The sequence below is a fragment of the Ursus americanus genome, chromosome 23 (genome assembly GCF_024610735.1).
Source record: "Ursus americanus isolate L20-20 chromosome 23, mUrsAme1.1.p, whole genome shotgun sequence".
Lineage (NCBI taxonomy): Eukaryota > Metazoa > Chordata > Mammalia > Carnivora > Ursidae > Ursus > Ursus americanus.
In genome coordinates this window covers 3,200,585-3,220,223 of record NC_142149.1, presented here as the reverse complement: position 1 = coordinate 3,220,223, position 19,639 = coordinate 3,200,585, and the positions used below count along the sequence as shown (strand labels likewise).

The following is a 19,639-nucleotide window of genomic DNA, read 5'->3' as shown; positions in this document are numbered from 1 at the left end:
GGACTTGCCCATTTCTCTGCCCCCCACCTGCGCTATGCGATGTGGAGTGGTGCTAAGGGCCAAGACGCTCCCAGCTGGGGGGCCCACCTACTGGCTGGCCTCTGGTCTAGGCCCGGGTCCGCGGACCTGGTTATGCTGTAGGAAGGGGAGCGGCCACCAGGTGGCAGTGCAGCTACACGGCTTCTGCCTGGCCGTGCGGAATTGAGGAATCAGCCACGTCAGGTGGCCTGGGTAAACCTGGTCCCCAGGACAGCAAAGGGCGTGTCCCTCCAGGGCTGCCTCGATCTCCATCCCCCAGCCCAGGTGCCTCGTTCACAGGGGGACAGAAGGACATTTCACTCTCCGGGTCCCACACGTGGACTCGCCAGCGCGGTCTCCAGTGGGGAATGCGTTTGCCCAGCAGAGGGGGAGATAGTTCGCGCAGGACGGGAGATGCTCTGCTGACCAGCTGGGAAGCTCAGGTCACCCAGCTCCCCTGCCTGTCCCTGTGAGCCTGGACAGGGTGGGGGGGGACCTGAGCCGCTTCCGCTTGGAGCTGCTCCCATCATCGTGTTCTTGGTTTGGGCCATTGGTTTGCTTTGAGCCTCCTGTTTTGTGCCGGGGGTGGGGGGTTGGCCTTGCTCCCTGTGTGGGAGTTGGGCGGGGCTGGGTGCCCGGAAGTGGGCAGCACAGCTGTACCGCTGGCTGCTCTCCGTTCTCGAAGACTGTTGGCCTTAAGGGTCAGTGCCCCCAAACAGTTGATGCAGAGCAGGAGGGAAAATGTATAGTGGCGGTTTCTTCCTCAGTGAGCAGGCGATGAGAGGTGAGGGGTTAGCAGAGGGTGCGTGCGGCGGGGGCTCCCACTCCCGGCTCCCCGAGAGCACCGTCCCCATCCCACGGAGAGAAGAGGCTTGTGGGCAGGAAAATGAGGATGCTGGCATTTAGGCCCGCACCCCTCTGGTGGGTGTACTCGCTCTGAAATAAAGGATCTGACGTGAAACACGAGGAGTTGAAGTTGGTGAGCTGCGTCGTGGACGGGCTGCCTTGCTGTTGGATCGTGGCCCTGGCCCAGCCCCGCCAAGCCCAGGGCTTTGAAGCTCTTGGTCTGACTTCTGCTTTCCTTCCCAGTTCCGCTCCCTCTTCCGGGGGCTGGTGGGGATGGCGGCTGCCCTCCGCCGCAGCCTTCTGGGCATGGGGACCCGCGCCCGAGGGCTTATCTTGAAGCAGCCCCCCACTCGCACGAGGAACCTCACATCACAGTGGCAGTGCCCATGGTGTGGCTGGGATCTGAGGGCCCTCCTCTCCAGGACGTCCCCAGCCCTGTCCCCTCGCCTGCCTGCACCGAGCAGGCCAGTGCTGGGCAGCACGACGACGTGAGGCCCGGCCGGGCGTCTGTGCAGTAGCCGCAGCTCGGCTGGGAAGGGGCCTGGGTGCTTGTCTACCCCGGAAGCTACCACCCAACTTCACAAGCGACAGTGCGGCGCGGGGCCGCGGAGGCGGCTGGGGGAACGCGCGAGCCCTGCCTCCTGCTTGTTCTGGGTCTGTTCTGGGTCAAGGAGTCTGGAGGATTGGGACTCCACAGTCTCTGGCCCAGAAGGGTCTTCGGACTCCCCGCTGGGCATCCGGCAGAAGGCAGGCGGTATCCAGGGACAGGCTGCTGGTCCTGGGCTGGCACTGGCAGGCGCTTGCTGTCCCGCCCCCCTCCACCCTCGGGCCCGGGGGGCTGCCAAATCATAAAGAGTCGTCCTGGTTTGAAGAAAGAAATCTTTATTAATAATCTTAATAATAATACTGTGGATTTGAATGGTCACACCTTGGAAGCATACAGAATGGTAAGAAAGGAAGCCTGGGGCCTGGCTGCAGTCCTAGGGGGGCCGGGAGGGCAGGGCCGGGGGTGGAGCTGCCGCGAGAAAAGGGTCTGGAGCAGCCGGGGGCTCTGGACAGGCCGGGCGGGTGGGGCTCTGTACAACAGGAATAGAAAAGGGGCTCATTTCAGGAGCTTCAGGAGCCGATGCTGCATATATAAAGTGAGGGGTGTTTTTTTGTTTTTTTTTTTACTTTTTAAGTTTCATGAGACAGTGGAGCCATGTTGGGAGCCTAGGTCTGTTATTTTTTGCTGCTTCCCCTACTCCAGTTCTCCCTGCCTGGCCGGGGGGCTTCTCCCTGCTGCCTACCTCTGCTCTCCCGCCGCCCCAGGACCTGACCCGGGCGCCGCTCCAGGCCTTTCCCCATTCCTCGCTCTTCTTGCTCAGGACTGGCCGTCAGCCCTCTGCTCCCCTGCAGGACGGTGGTGGGGAGGGCTCGGCCTCCCCTCCCACTGCCCAGGCCCACCTCCAGAAAGGGAACAGGAAACAGGCCAGTCGGTGTCGGAGCTGGTCCTCAGCCCCAAGGCCTCCACCCTCCCGACGCTCGCTCTTAGGTTCTAGGGGTGATCCTGGTCAGGCTGCCCGGGAGCCCCCTCATGTGGAGCGAGGGGGGCCTGGGTGCCCCATCGTTCTAGAACCGCGTCAGCCCTTGGCGTTGGGGTCAGACCCCAGGGCGGCTGGTTGCACAGGCTCCGGTGGCCTGCAGACTCCCTCACCAGGTTTGTAGCACACGGTGTTGACGGCACGAGGGGAGCGGGGCCCAGACAGCCGGACACGAGGGTGACGGGCACAGGCTGAAGCCAGAGAGCCCGGGAATGAACAGCGCCCCCCCAGCACGCCCATCTCAGCCCAGCGGTCCCCTCCACTGGCATAGTGGGCAACAAAGGTCGAGTCCTGCTGGCGGCTCTCCCCCGCTCACGCCTGGGCCTGTTCCTCCGCGGGGCCCCGCGTGCCCTGGGAGTGGGGCGCTGGAAAGGAAGACTTGGTAGAGAAGAGGCCCCTTCCCTCCTGCGCTCCCCGCCGACCTTGGGAGGGGTGCTTCCCGCCAGCACGGGCCGGGCCGGGCGAGGCCCGGGCGCTCTCCTGGGCTCGGCGCCCTGCCGACTGCTCCCTCGCTGCGCTGTGCGGCGCCACGCGCGACTTGGACGTGCTGGATGCTTCTTGGTTTGGTTGGTTTTTTGTTGCTTGGATCTTAACATCTTTTTTTTGTTTTGTTTTTTGTTTTGTGATTTTTTTTTTGTTTTTTTTGTTTTTTTGTTTTTGTTTTTGCCCTTCATGGTCCAAGAAGGAAACGGTGGAAGCTTTCACTACAACAGAAACAGAAAGGCAGGACTTGCAGTTTCACAGAAGCAACTGCCAGGCGTGCTGTGAGGACGGAGAAAGCCCGGCGTGGGCACAGGGTGCCGGGAGGGGCGGGGCGGGAGGGTGCCGGGCCCCCGGGCCCTGAATTCCTAGCGCCTCCCCCCAGCCTGTGCCCCAGGCCCAGCTTCTGGGAACCCATGGTCCTGTGTGAGCTGAACTGAAAACAGACCTTCTCCAGGGCAGAGAGGGGGGACCGGTGGTGGGGAGGGGGGGCAGGAGCAGAAACCCCAGTGAAGCGGGCTGGCTCGCACAGCCTGTGGGCTCCCCTAGAGCTGAGCGGGGCGGGCAGGGGCCTGGCTGGCTCTGGGCGGACGAAGACAGAGAGCATGGTGGATAGACGGCACGGCACGGGCCACGAGGGGCCTGGAACGAGGCAGCAAGCAGGCGGTGCTCCGGGCAGTGGGAAGTGAGGAGCCCGGCAGCTGGGCCACGATACGCGCGGTCCAGCAGCCAACAACCCGTGTGCCCAAAGCACATCTCTGGCGTGCTAGGGGACCTGTTGCTTCCCTGGCCTGAGACACCTGGAACGGAGGCAGGGTGCTGTCCTGACCCGGGCAGCCTCCCCCATGAGGCTACCTGGGCTGTCTAAGCATTCCCTGCAGGCCCCGGCCAGCGTGTGCCCCCTGCCCTAGGGCCCAGTACAGCCCTGGGCATCAGGTGGCTGCCTGGCCGCCAAACTAAGCACCAAGCCTGTCTGGACGGGAGGCTGGCATTAAGGGCTGTCTTGCCGAGAAGGCCGGCGATGGGCCTCCCCCCATGCCTCACCTGTAGTCCCTTCTGAAATGTACCCTGATGGAAGGGGAAGGGGAAGGGCGCCGGGCCGGCCGGGACCCCATGTCAGGCGGTACTGAGGCGCCATCCTCGGAGCATGGCTGGAAGGGAGAGCCCGCTGCTGGAAGGAGCACGCGCGGGCCGAGGGCCCTCGGCTTGGGGCGGGGGTGTGCGGGGTATTTCTTCCTACATTTTCATGTCTTACAACAGAGGCTAAGTAAGGAGGCCCGAGGCCGGCGTGGCCGTGGCGGTCTCCGCCTGCACCGTGTGCTTGTGACTGCTTTGGCAGGAAACGTCCCCAAGAAATGCGAACCAGAAATATTGGTTCCAGCTGGATGGGGGTGAGGTGGGCAGACGTGGCTACCCCTGCGATCGGCTAGGGGAAGGTGGGAAGGGAGCACTGTCTTGGCTGGAAACCCCATGTCGGGTGGACTGGAGCTCCTCCTCACTCCCTGAACCCCAGGGAAGGGACAGTGGCTGTGGGGTCTCTTCTGTGGCTCCGCAGCCCCAGGGGATGGGAAGTGGGTTGCCCTGGCGGGCTCTATTGCTAGTTCTCGGGGAGGGGTCTTGTGCCCAGGCTAGCCCCTCCCGCTGTGTGCATACCGTACCTGAAATGGCTTGGGGGCACAACGTCAACAAAGTCAAAATAGGGAGCAAGGTTTCAGACATACAGGGGTAACCAGGGTCAAAGACACACACGCCATCGTGAGGGGCAGGGAGACCAGCTGGCTGGAGGTAAACCCTATGGGCTTTGGCGTCGCGTGCCGCTGACTGGGGGGGGCGCACTGTCCTCCTGGTGGCTGTGCCTGGTTTTGGACTGCTGGGTTTGGTGTGTACTGGGCAGTCAGTGTGAATGCTGCTAGGGGCTGGGCCCTCTTGCTAGTAGGGGGTGAAGCGGCTGTACCCTCCTCGGCACAGGCTAGCCTGCAACATCAAAGATGACAAACAGCCAATCAGTACCGCCTTTCGGTCGGGGGGGAAAAAGCAAAAAGAGAAAAAAAAATAAGGAAAAACAAAAAGAAATCGCTAAATCCCGTTTTTTGCCCCCCTTATTAAGGTTTGCCTTGGGGAGAGCCGGTGCCGGTTCTCATGGTAGCAGGGGGACCCTGGGCCTAGTCCCTTCCCTGGTGGGGGACGATGGGGGCCAGGGGGCTGCTGGGATCATGAGCCACAGAGCTCCTGGACAATAAGGTAGGAGATGTCTCTTGGCCACTCTCTTGGCTCAGGCCTGGCCCTTCCCTGGCCCCTTTCTCCTTAATGGGGGCGGGGAGGTCCCAGCGCCCCAGCGGGGCTGCCTGCCTGGGGGTGGGGCAGGACTCAGGAGGGTAGAGGGGCCTCCTGCCAGGGTTCCCCAGGCCTTGGCTCCACGATCGGAGCTTTAGGGGTCCCTGGGGTCCCTGCTCCTCCCCCAGGTCCTCTTCTGGGCCCTCCGTCCTGCCGAGGAGGGCAGGTCTTTGGCGCTCTTGCTCCCGTGTCCCTGGGCTGCCCTGGACCAGGGAGGTCTCCAAAGGAAACTCCTCCCCACCAACCATTGTCAACAGATAAAGGAAAAAGGTGGCAAGTGCCACAGAAAAAACTTGGGGGAAAAAATAGAAAATCTTACAAATAAAAATGAGAACATAAGAGGGGCCCCTCTGTGAATGAATGAAAACTTCTAGCCAGAAGCCACACAGAGGGCCAAGCTGACCCTGGAGCCAAGGGGCCTCCAAACTACTTCTGGGGCCCCCATCTGGGAAGGGGGGGCGGCCCCCAGGACCCCGTTCTCTGGGGCTGCCGGCCATCACTGCAGGCTGCTTGGGAGGCCGGAAACTTGTTAAAAATCAAAAAAGACAACACAAAAATTGGGAGGGAGTAATCAAACCAAGGGAGAAGGAACGAGTCCCTGTTGGCTCTGGACCTCCTCCCTCCTTACCCTCCCCCGGAAAAATGTGTTCATCTTTGATGCTGGACGCCAAGCTAACTAAAAACTGACACTAACAGCCCCTGGGGCTAGGGGTGCGTGGGCACAGGAGACAGGTGTCCCCCGGAAGCAGATTTCCGGGTACAGAGTGAGCTGGGCTGCATGTGTCCACAGCTGGCCACACACACACACACATACACACACACACAGACACACCAGCCCACACGCCTCTGGCTGCCTCGGGCCTACCAGGGGTGCGCGGGGGTGGGGAGAGCTGGCCGCAGTGCCGCGGAAGGGTCTGGGGGGGAAGCCGTGGGCAGCCCTCATCCCTCTCCTTGATGTGAGGAAAAGGGCAGTGAGGGGGCGACAGAACACAGAAGGACTGCAGCAGACACACCCCCACGAGCAGTGCGGAGGCCCTGCTGGCCTCTGGAGCCTCGGAAAACTGGACAAAGCAGGCGTCCCAAGGTGCTCCCCAGAGGGCCAGACGTCCTTACTGGGCAGCTGCCCGTCTGGGAGGACCTGCCTTCCTCCAAGCCCCCGAGGGCACCAACGGGCAAGTCCTCCCCCAAACTCCCATCTAGGCCTTGGTCCTTCCGGGCACTGGTCAGAGGTCTGGGCCATTCTCCTCAGGGCCTGCCCACCCCATCCCGGCCGCGGCGCCAGGCCCTCCTTGTCACAGCTGGCGCGCAGGGCCAGGCCGCCCCCGCCTCCTTACCATGGTTCCGATGCTGTAGGTCGCCGCGGGGCCGATGGTGTGGTGGTAGGGCTCAGCGGCTGCGTAGACTCTGCCGTAACTGGGGGGATGAGCACAGGGACGGAGGGGGTGTGTGGGGGGCGGCGATGGGGGCAGGTGAGGGGCTGCAACGGGTCTCCTGCCTCCTCCCAGACGTCTCATGAGCGTCCTCCAGTGCGGTCCCACCTCCAGCCCCCCCCCGCCCCCGCACACCCTCCTCACCATCCTTTCTGCCCCCCTAGGAGGAAGTGTCTGGAACACAGCTGGCCACCCTCTCAATTCTCCCAGTGTCTGCTGACCCTGACAAGGGGCCCCAGGGAAGGAGAAAGGAGTCCTCACGGAGCTGCTTTGGAGGAAACAGAAACTTTGACCCCCAGAAGAACACGGGCAGGGGGCTTCAGAAAGGCTCAGAGCAGGATGGGAGGATGTGGGGGCGCACAGGGAGGTCACCACGAAGTAAGTGGCACTGTGTCCCCTTGATGACCTCCCTCTCACTCTATGGTGTGTGTGAAATGCCAGCTTCTTGGAGGACAGGGCTGGGCGGAAGGGCCTGCTGTGCACCCCCAAAGCTCCCTCCGCCACATGTGAGATGCCGCCAGAAGCTTTGGAAGGTGTGGGGCTGCGGGTGCCACTGGGCGGGAGGGAGAGGTGGTGGGCAGGCAAGAGCCCACCACGTGCCAGGCACGGGGACTCCCACACGTCCCTAAACAGGGGTTCTGTGCCCATGTGCCAGGCCAGGCCACCTCCGGGAGAGCCCCAAGGACCTGCCCTCACGGCCCGGAGCACCCCCAGCCTCTGCGTGTGCCTGCAGCCGGGCCACACTGCCCACCTGTGTCGTCTGACCCCCACGAGCAGGGCACGCTCGCTGCCTCTCTCAGCGTGAAGGGCTCTCGGACCTGGAAGCCCTGAGTGGGGTCAGAAGTGTGCCCGGGGCAGAAGAGGAGCCCAACTTCCCTGCTCACTCGGGGCCTCCAGTGCTCAGGGAGGGGGTCAGACCTCCAGGGCCGGGAATCAGAGGAGAACTGAACTGGGGGGGGGTGTGTGCCGCGGCCTCCCCAGCCACGCCAGCAGGAAGTGACTAAAGAAATCGGGGGCTCGCTGGCTCAGGGGCCTCGGACCTGCTCCCCTCTGTCCAGACCCTGCACTACCAGGGGGAGGCTCCCCCAGGCCTGAGCCGCGGGTAAGTCTTCCCGTCTGAACCCACCCCTTCAGGGGCCCTGTAGTCCTACTGCCCCTCTTCACCCGACCACTGTCCCAGCCGACCACTGTCCCAGCCGTACCTGTCGCTGTAGGCTGCTGCCGCTGCCGCAGGCTGAGCGTATCTGTAGGCTGCATAGCCCCCCTGCAGGGTAAGGGGGAGGGAGAGACAGCACAGGGGCTTAGTGGGGTGGACACAGCCTTTCAGCCTTCTCCGTGGCCAGGTGAGGACTGGCTGGCGCGGGGCCTGGGGGCACCTGGCTCTAGTCTAACGGAGGTCTGAGGACCACAGACTGTCAGTGGCGTGGTTCGAGGGGAGGCAGGGAGCACACACTTGACACGCACAGGGGGCACCAGTGATAGTCTGGCTGTGTCCATGGCTTTAACACACGTTCGGCGCCTGTAGCCCTGCCACCAGCCCAGTGAGCTCCTGACTTTGATGCCAGTGGGTGCCGAGAACCCATGGGTGACTCTGGGTACCATCCTGGATACTGGGAAGGGCCAAGGGCAAACTCAGATCACATCTTGGCCCTGGCATAAAGGGACCACTACCCAGGATGGAAGCAAGTTCTTGGGTGGGTCGTCAGCTGGGGCTCCAGGCTAGAGGAAGCAGTAGGGGCAGCCCCATGAAGGGAAAGAAACACCACAGGACCCCACACACCCCTGCCTCCTGATCTCTCTCCGGGCCTCTGTACTACACATGGGTGCCCACGGGGGCTCACTCAGTGACCCCAATGTGGTTAGGGATACAGGAGAGTCACTCCTGCCCCCATCACCCAGCATCCTGTGGAGTGGAGAAGACGTGGGCACGGACGGCCCAGGCTCAGCTATGCCTAGGTCCCCAGGGACCCAATGTCCTGGGCACTCTCACCCTCCTGGGTCCCAAGGATAGGGAGGGATGGGTGGGGGAGGGGGGCCGGGAGGGGAAGACCCTGGAACTTAGCTGAAGGCCTGGACCACAAACCCTCCTCTACCCCCGCCCCCTCGGGGCTGCACTTACATAAATCTCAGCACCATAAAAGCCATCCTGATACACGACCCTGGAAGCAAACGGACAAGAGAGTGGTGGGAACGCTGGAGAGGTGGGGTAGGCCGGCTCCGCTGTCTGCTGAGGAGGGAGGGGGCAGGGTGCCAGCCCTGCCCATGGGACGGGCATTTTAACAAGCGTTTGCTCCAGGGCCCTGTTTCGGTATAACAATAGAGTAACACCCTCGCTGGTCAGCTTCTTTCTCCCGCAAAGCCAGGGGCCCCTCGGCCCACGTTGCTTACCCTCCCCCACCCCAGCCCAGGCAGCTGTCCCCCCCACAGGGGCAGAGGGCACTGGGCCCAGGGTAATGGACCGGGGAGGACTGAGCTCAAGGGCCAACCATGATCCCATTGTATCATCCAGCAAGATGCTGGGGCTTTTAAATGTCCCCCAAATGCCAGTGACCCTTGGTCCCCACAGCAGGGTGGGGCTGGGGTAAGATATGGGGGCGACTGCAGTGCGAAGGTCTGGGGGTTCCCACAGCCCCCCGCCCTGCAGTTCTGGAAAGACTGCCTAGCCCCTCTGGCTGCCCAAGGCCTCCCTCCCCACACCCCCTGGGCCTTTCTTCATGCCTCCCTCCCCGTGCCTCCCCAGGTACTCACGCTCCGTAAGCTGGGATGGGGGGCGGGGGCGGCGCAGCCCGAAACGTATTATACACGGCCCGGCCCCTACCCCGTAGGTGCGCGCCCCTGTAGGCAACGGCTGTGCCCGTGGTGGGGTAGGGGAACCCCGTCACTGCAGGAAAAAGGGCCAGAGAAGAGGCGGTGAGAGGGAAGGCAGGCCAAAGGCCCCGCCTGGGCGCAGACACACCTGGCCCCGCCCAACCACATCTGCACGACCACGCCCCTACGCGCAGGCCACGCCTCCCACCCGCCCGGCCCTTCCCACCCAGAATGACCGCTCCAGCCTGTACCTGCATAGAATTCAGGCCCGTAGACTGCACCTACCACGGGATTGAGCTTCCAGCCTGGAAGAGAAGCAAAACCCCAATCACCGTCTTCCCCATTCTCTCCCCACCTCACACTATCCTGGGGGCCTCCCACGTAAGGCGGGGCCTCTGCAGACTGCTGGCCAGACCCCCTCCCTCTGCAGACAGGGTGAGTAGAGACCACGGCCCCTCTCGGGATGCTGCTGCCTCATTGGGTCTGACCTTCTGCTCCCTAAACGCCAGGGACCAAGTCACTCCTGACCCATCTGTCTGGCTGTCTTTGTGCTTCTTTTCCAAACTATGGCCCTCCCCAGCCTGCCCCGGGCACCAGCCCAGCAGCCTGGAGTCTGCTGTCTCTGCAGGAATTAGGAACGGACATCTGCAGGCCCACAGCCGGGGTGAGGGGTGCGGTAGCGCCCCTGCTTCGACAGAGCCGTCATCGGAGCGCTGTCCCTGGTGGGAGCCTTGGCTGCCTTCCAGGAGGGTCGGAGGCTGCCGCAGCCTCCCGCCACCTCCAACCCCAAAGCTTCTGTGCTGGGGTGGAGCTCTTTCCTCGCTGCCCAGTCCTGCCCTGGCCATGCCCAGAGCAGCCAGTGGGACGGCCTCCTGGGGAGGAAAGGGCCTCAGGATTGGAGGTAATAATAAACAACTAACATTTCCTGAGCGCCTCGCTGAGTGCCATGCCGTTCTAAACCCAGCCGATGAGGCGGGTGTCACACCCTCCCGTTCTCCGGATGAGCCAGTGGGGGCTCAGGGAGGTGCCGCAGCCTCACAGCCCAGAGCAGCAAGTGGCAGAGCCAGAGCCCAACCAAACCCACATTCCTGGCCATTCCCCACCCCCCCGCTGTCACCTGTACCCGCCAGCTCTCCCTCTCTGCAGGTGGGCCGGCTCACAGCTGCTGGCTCTGGGCCCTCGGCTTCTGGACCCGTCTTCCTCTCCCACCAGGGACCCAGGTGCGGGAGTGAAGCCTGCTTCCGTCTGAGGCCGCTGGGGGTGGACACCAGCTGGCTTTGAGGGGGCTCTGGCTCCAAGTGCTGGTCAGACAGCACAGGTATACTTGACCGAGCCCACCCCCGCCCCCCAGTGTACCTGCTCCTATGTTTGCAGTGTGCCCCAAGGCCCAGCTCCATATCCCTCTTGACTTTGTGAGGAGGGACAAGAGGGACTGAGCCCACTGGCCAGCTAGCCAGACACCTCTGGAGAGTGTGGCAAAGGGCGAGACTAGGCCATTAGCGTCGTCGGACTCTACCCGTGAGTCTCATACCCAAATCCTAACATTCCCACTGCTGGGCGGGTGGCCGGGAGGCATTCAGGACAGAGTGTCCGCGACCTTGTTCCTCCCGGGGGCCCATTCTCCACACTTTCCATGAGACCGTGGGCCACCTTCCCTCCCCGGTCCACCGTCACCTGACCGGCGTGTCTGTGTCTGAACGTTACTGAGACTCTGGAACCTTCTCTGAATCCCAGATCAGGAGGGAAAACGTGTTTCATCTCCTAAAAAGAACTCCAGTCCCAAGAATTGAGTCCTTAGTGAAAACCCATGATGAAGCAGAGTCCTGGAGCCAATGACCCCAGCCCACCTCCCCTGGGCTCCAACCCAGTGGCTTTTCTGGGTCCATTCTTGGAGGCGAAACTTCTCTTGAGGTGGTCCTGGCATGTCCACCTGCCGATTCTGGAATCCTGGGTGTCTCTATCCATCACTCTGGCTTCCTGGTGCCTCCACCTGCTGCTGTGTGGGACCCCAGAAGACAGAGGCAGCCAGAGACCCACCTGGGTGGCTCCTTTGTTTCTTCTGTAAATAGTCTTAACACCTGGTCAAACCTGGCAAGCTTGACGGTGGACACTTCTGCCCCCTGCAATTGACGAATCTCTGAGTGTTCTGGGGTGTTCTAGAGTGTTCAAGCCACACTCCCAGGCCTCCAGAGCCCACACGCTGTGCTTCACTGCCAACCCACAGAGAACCTGGGGCCGGCCCACTGTGGCCCTTGTCCTTCTTGCTCAGGCCGGTGAGGACGCTTCGGTGACACCGCTGCCGTGAGCACTTGTCCGTTGCTTGTTGTGCAAGCAGTGCTGGTTCCGTGCCCGTCCTGTGGCAGGAACGCAGTGGTTCAGGGGTGGACTCCATTCTGAATTCCGTGCTTCCTGACATTCTCGGTCCGGCCCAGAGAGCAGGGGGTGTGGCTCTTGGGTGAAGTGGTCATCTGGCTCCCGGTGATCATCGGACCCTCTAAACACGTCTGTCTACTTCGCCTTCCCGTGCCAAGCACTCAACGGAAGCTCGGGATGCTGGCAAAGCCAGGCGCCCCCAGATGTTTAGGAAAAATTTGAGCTTTCATAGTCCTTAGAAAAGGAGGATGGGAACCCTCATAATCTAGTCTAAATGGGGCTCAGCCAGACCCCTGGCCTGTTCCAGGAGGGCGTACGGGGGGGGGGCCCTGCTGGTGGGTCACGTGGCAGATCCCCCCCAGCGTCCTGCCCGTTGCTGGCCTGTCACCTGAGTCCATGTGTTACAGGAGGGCTGGGGGTGAGAGGCCGAGCCCGCCCCGCAGGGAGGCTCATCCCGCTGGGAGCAGGGCTGTCACTCCCCGGCACGGGACGAGCTCGAACAGGCCCCAGAGCGCTGCCGGCTACATGCAAACCCATCTGCGTTGCCGGGTGCAGTCAAGACACGAAGCGGCCGAGAGCCACCCCTCCACTCAGCCTCCATGGTTCTGTCTTCAAGGAGGACCGGCTGCTTCTGCTCGGGTCCGGCGCGTGCACGTGAGACCACTTGGTGGAAATCGCATTACGGACCGCAAGGCTCCCCCTGGGGCCTCAACCTTCCAGCGTCCGAGGCGGGGGAGGGAACTAGCCTCATCATCTTCACATGCACTGAACACTGAGAACCTCCAGCCCCGGCGCTCCCTCACTGCTTAGAAACTAAGTAATAATCCAGGAAGTGGCCACACCCACTGTGCCCCAAGCCTGTCCACGTGGTTTCTGGGTGCCCTGCGTGCTTGGGAAGGCCCAGGCGTCTTGCCAACTGTGTGGGTGGCGCGGGCGGCCCCAGCCCTCCTCCCGCTTCGGCCAGTCCACCCCCTGCTGACCCGGCAGAGCTGGGACACGAGGGGGCACTTGGCACCCAGGGAGATGGGTCTCTAGCGGCCGAGGCTCCTCGAGGGCCCGTGTCCGGGCCGATGGCCCCTGCAGCCTCGCCGCGGTCCTGGGCCCCTTACCGTTAGTGTAGGGGTTCGCAGTCTTCTTGTTGGTCATGACGCGGGCTGTGGCATTATTGACCTGCCCAGAGAGAAGGAGGGAGAAGCTGAGGGTGAGGGGAGCGTTAGCCTCCTTGCAGACCTCTGGCCACCCCGGTCCTGCTCTGCACTGCTCCCGCACGGCCTCATGGAGGGGGCTGGAGGGCTAGGAGGAAGGCCCAGGACAGTCTCTGCTGCCAGCCTGGCTCCCCCACCCTGGCCTGCCCTCCTCCCAGGCCTCCCCTCTCCACTGTGTGGCCCCCACTCCAGGGCGCCTTGGTCTCCACTGCTCCCAGCCCTAGGCTCAGGCACCATGTCTGGCCCGCTGGTTCTTGCCCTTCACACGATGCTCCCACGAACCAAGCCCCAGTCTCTCTCCGGCAACCCAAGGCCACTGGAGAAGCTGGCTGGTGGACTCCCCACAAAGTGCTCTCAGCACACTGACAGACTGGCCCCCACGACATTCTGTGCTGCAGAGGCCTTCCTCGTCACGGGCACCCCTCTCGTGGGGGCAGCACGCTGTTCCTGAGGCCAGCAGAGAGCTCCTGAGGGTCCCGTCGGGAGCAAGGCCGACGGGAGAGGGGGCAGGCGGGCGCCACGGGGGTGGGTCTTAGCTGTCTGGAGATAGGACCTATCTCCTATCTCCAGACAGCTAAGACCCTCCCCCTGGAGGACCAGTAGAAAGGCAGGGGAAGGCCTCTGTGGAAGGAAGTAGAGAACAGGGCAGTGGTGGTGCCCAGGAAAGGAGTTCAGGCCATTCTGCCTGCCCCACGTCCAGTGTGAGCGTCTGGACCTCGGGCCACATCTTTAGGTGCCTGCCCAGCAAGAACCAGAGCCTGGCCCAGGTCAGTGCGTCCAGTACTTCTGCTTCCGGAAGCCCTCCCCCCAGGCCTTTCCACTTCTCTTCCCGTGGACTCTGCACTTGCTGCTGACCCCCCCCTCTCTGGCCACCCCTCACTGCCCTGCCTGTCCGGGAGCCCAGTTCCCAGACACCCAGAGCCACAGCACTGGTGGGGGGGATGGGCAGCCCACCAGAAAAGGGGCAAAGGGGGTTGAAGGGGGCCCCTGGCCTCCTCTCTCTGCTCCTCTGGGCTAGGTCCCTTCCTGGCAGCTGGGGAAGGGGGAGCTGCGGCTCCCTGGTGGGAGGGCTCGGGGATTGACAGCACTTCCCGGGGGGGGGGGGGGCAGACTGAGCTGGCTGTGGTCCTTGGAGCTGCCAAGCCTTAAACACAAGATTTCCGGGGCTCCTCCCAGGGTCTGGCCTATTTCCGCAGTTGGGGGGCCTCCAGAAAGCAGACGGAGGGGGTCTTGGGTGGGCCCGCGAGGGGTGGCAGGAGATGGGCTGGGCTCTGGCCTTGGCGTGGCCCTGCCCTGGGAGGGCCCTGGCCCCACTCTGCGCAGGGTGGCCGCGGGGCGGGGAGGGGCCTGGGCCACAGTAGCGGTTCTCAAGGGCGCGGCCTGCACAGCACACTTATCTGAGCACCTCAATTTTCCGTCCCTCTACGATCGTCCCATTCAGCTTCTCCCGGGCTCGGTCAGCATCTGAGCTAGTTTCAAAAGTTACAAACCCAAAACCCTGTGAGCGGAGAAGGACAGACACGGAAAGAAAGGATGAGAGGGAGGAAAACATAGGAGGAGTGGGGTGGGGGGCAGGGCAGTGGGGGGTGGGGAGAGAAGGGGGGAGAGAAAGAGAGAGAGAGAGAGAAAGAGAGGGACTGAGTCAGGTGAGTTGAAGGAGAGGTCGGCAGCCCAGAGGCCTGCCCTGGTGCCACTGGCAGGATGCCCAGGAAGGGTAGGGCCCCAGGCAGGGGCAGCTGCTGGCCTAGCCCAAGTCCGGCCTGAGCTGACCGCCTGGCACCACCCAGAGGACAGGCCAAAGCTCCAAGAGAGATGCTAACCCAGCCAGGGGCCAGGACTATCATCCTGATGCCCCCTGGGGGGCAAGGCGGGGGTGGTGGTGGTGGTGGTTCAGGACCTCCCGGGGGTACCCCATCCCTTCCCCCCAGAAGCCTGCATGGGGGGGTCTTCCCTTGTCTGAGCAGGGAGCAGGGCTCGTCTTTGCCGGGCCCCCTCACGCTGCCCACCCTGTAGCCGCACCCCAAGCCTCCGGCCAGCTCCCGGCCAGGCCGGTGGCCCCCCAGAGGAGTGGCTTGGCTGGCGGGGGCGGGCGCAGACAGAGAGGTCCTGGCAGCTCCGAGAGAAAGAGGCGTGGCAGCTGCGGCAACAACACAGACAGCGGGGACGGGGCGGGGAGGGGCGGAGGAGCGGGGAATACAAGCACCCGTGTAGCTCAGGGGTCCTCGGGCGCGAAGCTCTCCAGGAAGGAAACGCACATGTCACACGTTAGCCTGGCGGGGCCTACAGCGGCGCTGTAATGGTGGCGGCCTCTGGGCGGCACCCACCTTGGAGCCCCGCTCGTTAAAAATGATCTCCACGTCTAAAATTTTTCCGAATTGCTGCAGAGACAGAGAGGGGGGGTGGGGAGACAGGGGAGGATGGGTTAGGAGTGCCCCACAACCCTGCGTGCCTGCTTCCCAGGAGACCCTCAGCTGCTGCCCTGGTCTGGCCCTCTGCCAGGCCTCACCCAGCCTCCTGCAGGGAAGAAGGGGGGCTCTCGGTGTAGCACGGTCTGAGGACAGGAGACCCCTCCCCAGGTTCTCATGGAGAGAGCGTTCCCTACCTGTCCAAGGGCCAGGTGGGGGCTGAGAACCGGGGAAGGGGGCAGCCTCCCCCAGCGTCCCTCTCCTCTCCCTGCCTGGACTCTGCCCCAAGTTACTGACGGCCACCTCTAATTCACACTAAAGGGTAAAGGGCTATGAATAGGTCCTTCCCAAACGGTGGGGTGCTGGAAGGGGCACAGGAGCCGCTGGGAGAGACAAAGTGCCATGGAGGGACCCCATACTGCCAGCAGCCTGTGCTGTCTGGGGCTGGGCTCTGTGGGATACAGAACAGCACTGACCCCAAACTCCTCTACCTATCTCGGACGTGCTGGCCAGGCAGGCCCAGATGCTGTGGTTGGGCCCTTCCTGCCCCATCACTGGCCCAGGACCCCCAGGGGCAGCTCCGGCTCTCTCACTGTCACATGAGACCACGGACCTGTGAAACCAAATCCCTGAAACCGGGTCCTGAGAGGCCTGTCCTGTGGCCTCCAGTGTGTGTAACCGATGGGTGCCCCCTGCATCCCACAACACTTGGAGCTGGGTGTCAAAAGCAGCAGTGACGTGACACAGACAAGACAGCAACGCAATCCCAACTCTGCTGAAAGCTGAAACGGGCAAGCTGACGCCCCGGTGTGGGGACGGGCGAGCTGACGCCAGTCAGTGCCCGTTGCATGGGGACAAGTGAGGGATAAGGACCGAGGGTCCTGCTCAGGGTGAGCTCTGTAAGGCAGCTGCTTTGAGTGGGGGCTCCAGGCTCAAAGAGGCTGGCAGCAGCCTGGCCCAGGCCAAGAGGAGCTGAGCCCTCTCATTCCAAACCCCTTCAGTCCCTCCCTGTGTCTAAGCTCCATGTGCGATGGGGCCTGGCCTCCAAGAAGGGGGGTGGCTATGTGGGGCAAGGTGTGGGTGCTGGGTCCCTCCTGAGGCCACCCTCTGAGCACCTCCCCTTTGACAAATCCCACTTGGGCGGTGGGTGGCGTGAAGGCAAGGCTGGGGTTCAGGGGCCAGAGCCTGCCTAGCTTGTGGCAGGGGTGAGGGTGGGTGCCGTGCTGGCCGTGGGGAAGAGGGTTCAGGGTGAGGGAAAAAACGTGGGCCAGGCACACGAGGCTTCCGTGGCTGCACTGTTCTCGGACGAATGGCTTGGCCGCTGCCTGCTCGGCCCCCCACGGGGCAGCCCAGCACCTGGTGGGCCTCGGCACCTGCGTGGCGCTCAGGTCAAGCGGCAGGACAAAGCAGCCACAGGACGGAAGGCCTGCCCTGCACGTTCTCACAGCCACACTGCAGCTGGCCGAAATCCTAAAGCACAAAATCTGGGAACCGACCGGGAGAATCCAGGGAGCAAATGAGCCTGCGCTGGCTTCCCACGGTTGGAGCACTCGCCCAGAGCCCCATGGACACAGGCCCAGAGAGGTGGAGTGCTCAGCCCTCAGCACACAGGACAGGCAGGGGGTGGGCCATCGCTGGGCGTGAGGCCAGGGGGCTAGCTGGCCCTTCGGGTGGCCTCTGAGGGCACAGGGGTCCCTGGAGCCCAGGGAAGGCTGCTGGGACTACACAGTAATAGCCGAACTGGCACTGGCCTCAGCCCCACGGGGACCCTAAGCCCCGAGGACAGCGGGTGCGGTGGGGGGGGGGGGGATTTCTGGCTGCCGCTGCTCCTTCCTGAGCTTGGGTCCTTTTCCCTCCTTTCTTTCCATCCCACAGGCTTAGGTCAGAGCAGGGCTGGCCCCAGGAGGCAGTGGGATACCGGGGACATGGAGCTGGAGGCGGGTGGGGTGGGGGGCGGGATGGGGGGGCTGCACACACTCACCCCGAACATTTGCCGCAGGTCGGGGTCCCTGAACCGGAAGGGGATGTTGGAGACGTGTAGCCGCTTGGGCTGCTGCTTCTCTGTGGGGTCGGAGGGGTGGAGTGGCTGGCTGTCCGTCTGTGCCGCCTCATCTGTCTGCTGTGGGCAGAGGACCCGGGCTGTGAGGTGCCCCTCTCAGCTCCCATCCCGCAGGGAGGGGACGGTCTGGAGGCCAGATCCCCCAACTCCCTGGGCCTCCCCATCCTGGGGCTGGGGTTGGGAGGGGGTCTGGGCGCACGATCCTCACAGGTACCGCGCGGCTGTGTCTCAGCCTCACAGGTCCCCCCGCCAGGCCTCTGCGCGAGCTGCGCCGGCCGCCAGCGCGGGGCAAGGCCTCCGGGGCTGGGGGTGTCTCCATGCTCCTGGCTCGGCCCTGTCCAGAGGTCTGACCTTAACGGTCCCTCAGCTCCACCGACTATTACGATCATCAGAGGCATGGGTTTGCCCTTCGCGGGACAGCCTGAGTTCTGGGAGCACGGGGACCCTTCCGGCTTTCAAGGCCGGATGAGAAGGCAGAGAGGTTTCCGGGCCCGTCGGGCACACACATCTGTGGGGTGCTGGCCCCCAGCAGTCACCCAGGGCTGCCTCCCATCCATGTCCCCCTGTTGCTCGGCCTCTGCAGGCGTGGCTCTCTTCCAGGCCGTTAGTGCTCTTCCCCATCTGGGACCCCAAAGTCAGTGAACAGGGGGGATCCAAAAGACTTGGGGCTCAGGAAACAGAGGCCAGGACCTCTGACCCCACAGCCCCCGTGAGGACGAGGCCGGGATGCGCGCCGAGGCGACAAGCCTACGAGGCCCCTCGGTGGATTTTTGCAGGGACGGCCACCAGCTCACCACCTGGCTGGCCGTCAGCCTGGTTCTGTCCCCGCTGAGCCACCATGCCACAGGCGTGCAGCGGGCGCTCACCGTGCCCGATGGACTGAGGTGGCGCTCAGCTCACCGTGAGCCTGATGCCGGGCGTTCACGGGGCACCCCAGTCCCGCCCACCGCCACCCCAAGGCTCCTGGCTCAGCTCGCTGGCGCGGCACGTCGGAGTGCGAGGGTACGAGAGCGGCCCTCAGCCGGTGACAGACACGGCGGGTGCACAAGCGGCCTGGCACCCACCCCGGGGGCTCCTCCGGGGTCTCCACTCTGTCCCCATGTCCCTGGGGGGCTAACAGGCTGAAAACATGCCTTTCCCCGCTCCTTGCTCTCCTGCCTCAGTTCCCCACTCTTCTGTTGGGGTTTTCTTGGGATCCTGTCCCTGGCCTTCTGCTTGGTCTTGGAGCCTTGTCCAGGGTCTGCTTCTGGGACGGCGGGACCTTGGCCGAAGGCATGAGGGGCGCCCTGGCTCCAGCACCATCACACCGAGCGTCTCTGACACGCCCGGAGAGAGCAGGGCGGGGAGGGTCCCCTAAGGCCCACGCTGGAGATTGTACGAGGGGAAGTGCCGGTGGCCGTGGCCTCTCACGTGGCCCGAGGAGCACAGGCAGCTGACTGGCAGTGAGAGGCCGGCAGAGGAGAGACGCCCGGAGACCGCTTCCCACAGGTCTCTGAGAACCGTCGCTTTGCTTAAGCCACTTTCTGGCGGGCTTCCTTGCAGTCCAGCAAAGGAGTGCTGATGGGTACAACATGCCCCCCAGAGTTAGGACAGGTGAGCAGGGCTGGCCCGAGGCCTCCCCCAGGCCGAGGAAATGGAGCTGAGGGGCAGTTCGTGGCAGGTCGTCTGTCTGTGGACTCCTGAGTGGCTGCCCTCAATGGCCAACCCGTTCGTCCTTTCTGGAAGGAAGGGGCCGCTCCCGACTTCGGCGCTCATCCAGGAGGCCTCTGACCAGGCTCCCGGGCAGCAGGTGCCAGAGGTGAGGGGAGTGGACATCGTCAGCTCCTGGGCTGCTGAGAGAGCCTGAGCACCTGCTCAAAGGTCCCTCACAATCAGGTCTGCGCTCCTACGTTAAGCAGCAGCATACGGTGTGCAGTCCCTGGTGTGGCTGGAGGCCACCGTCCTCTTGTTCACCTGAGGCATGCGTACCTGTCCCGGTGGGGTGGCCATCCTTTAAGGGGTGCACCCGGTTCTGACGAGTGTTGTTCTCCTACCGGGCTGCCGAGTGGCGTGTGTGCGTGGCTGGGGCTGCAGGTGACGCAGTGCCTGGGCCTGGGGG

The 19,639-nt window shown here is 63.6% G+C and overlaps 1 protein-coding gene across 2 annotated transcripts in view; it reads right to left on the bottom strand.

Moving 5' to 3' along the window:
• Window positions 1–1,728: 1,728 nt before the first annotated feature.
• The window catches only part of RBFOX3 (RNA binding fox-1 homolog 3), a 405,567-nt gene continuing 387,656 nt past the window's right edge, over window positions 1,729–19,639 (bottom strand). Inside the window, exons 6-15 of one of the 2 annotated variants that reach the window (XM_045814230.2) lie at window positions 17,464–17,601; window positions 15,402–15,455; window positions 14,483–14,575; window positions 12,982–13,042; window positions 9,751–9,804; window positions 9,440–9,572; window positions 8,811–8,991; window positions 7,894–7,955; window positions 6,596–6,674; window positions 1,729–3,151 (exon numbers count right to left, since the gene is read on the bottom strand). In XM_045814230.2, the coding sequence (XP_045670186.1) occupies window positions 3,149–3,151; window positions 6,596–6,674; window positions 7,894–7,955; window positions 8,811–8,991; window positions 9,440–9,572; window positions 9,751–9,804; window positions 12,982–13,042; window positions 14,483–14,575; window positions 15,402–15,455; window positions 17,464–17,601 (858 nt within the window). In that variant the 3' untranslated portion in view covers window positions 1,729–3,148. The other variant, XM_045814231.2, reaches the window with a different exon arrangement.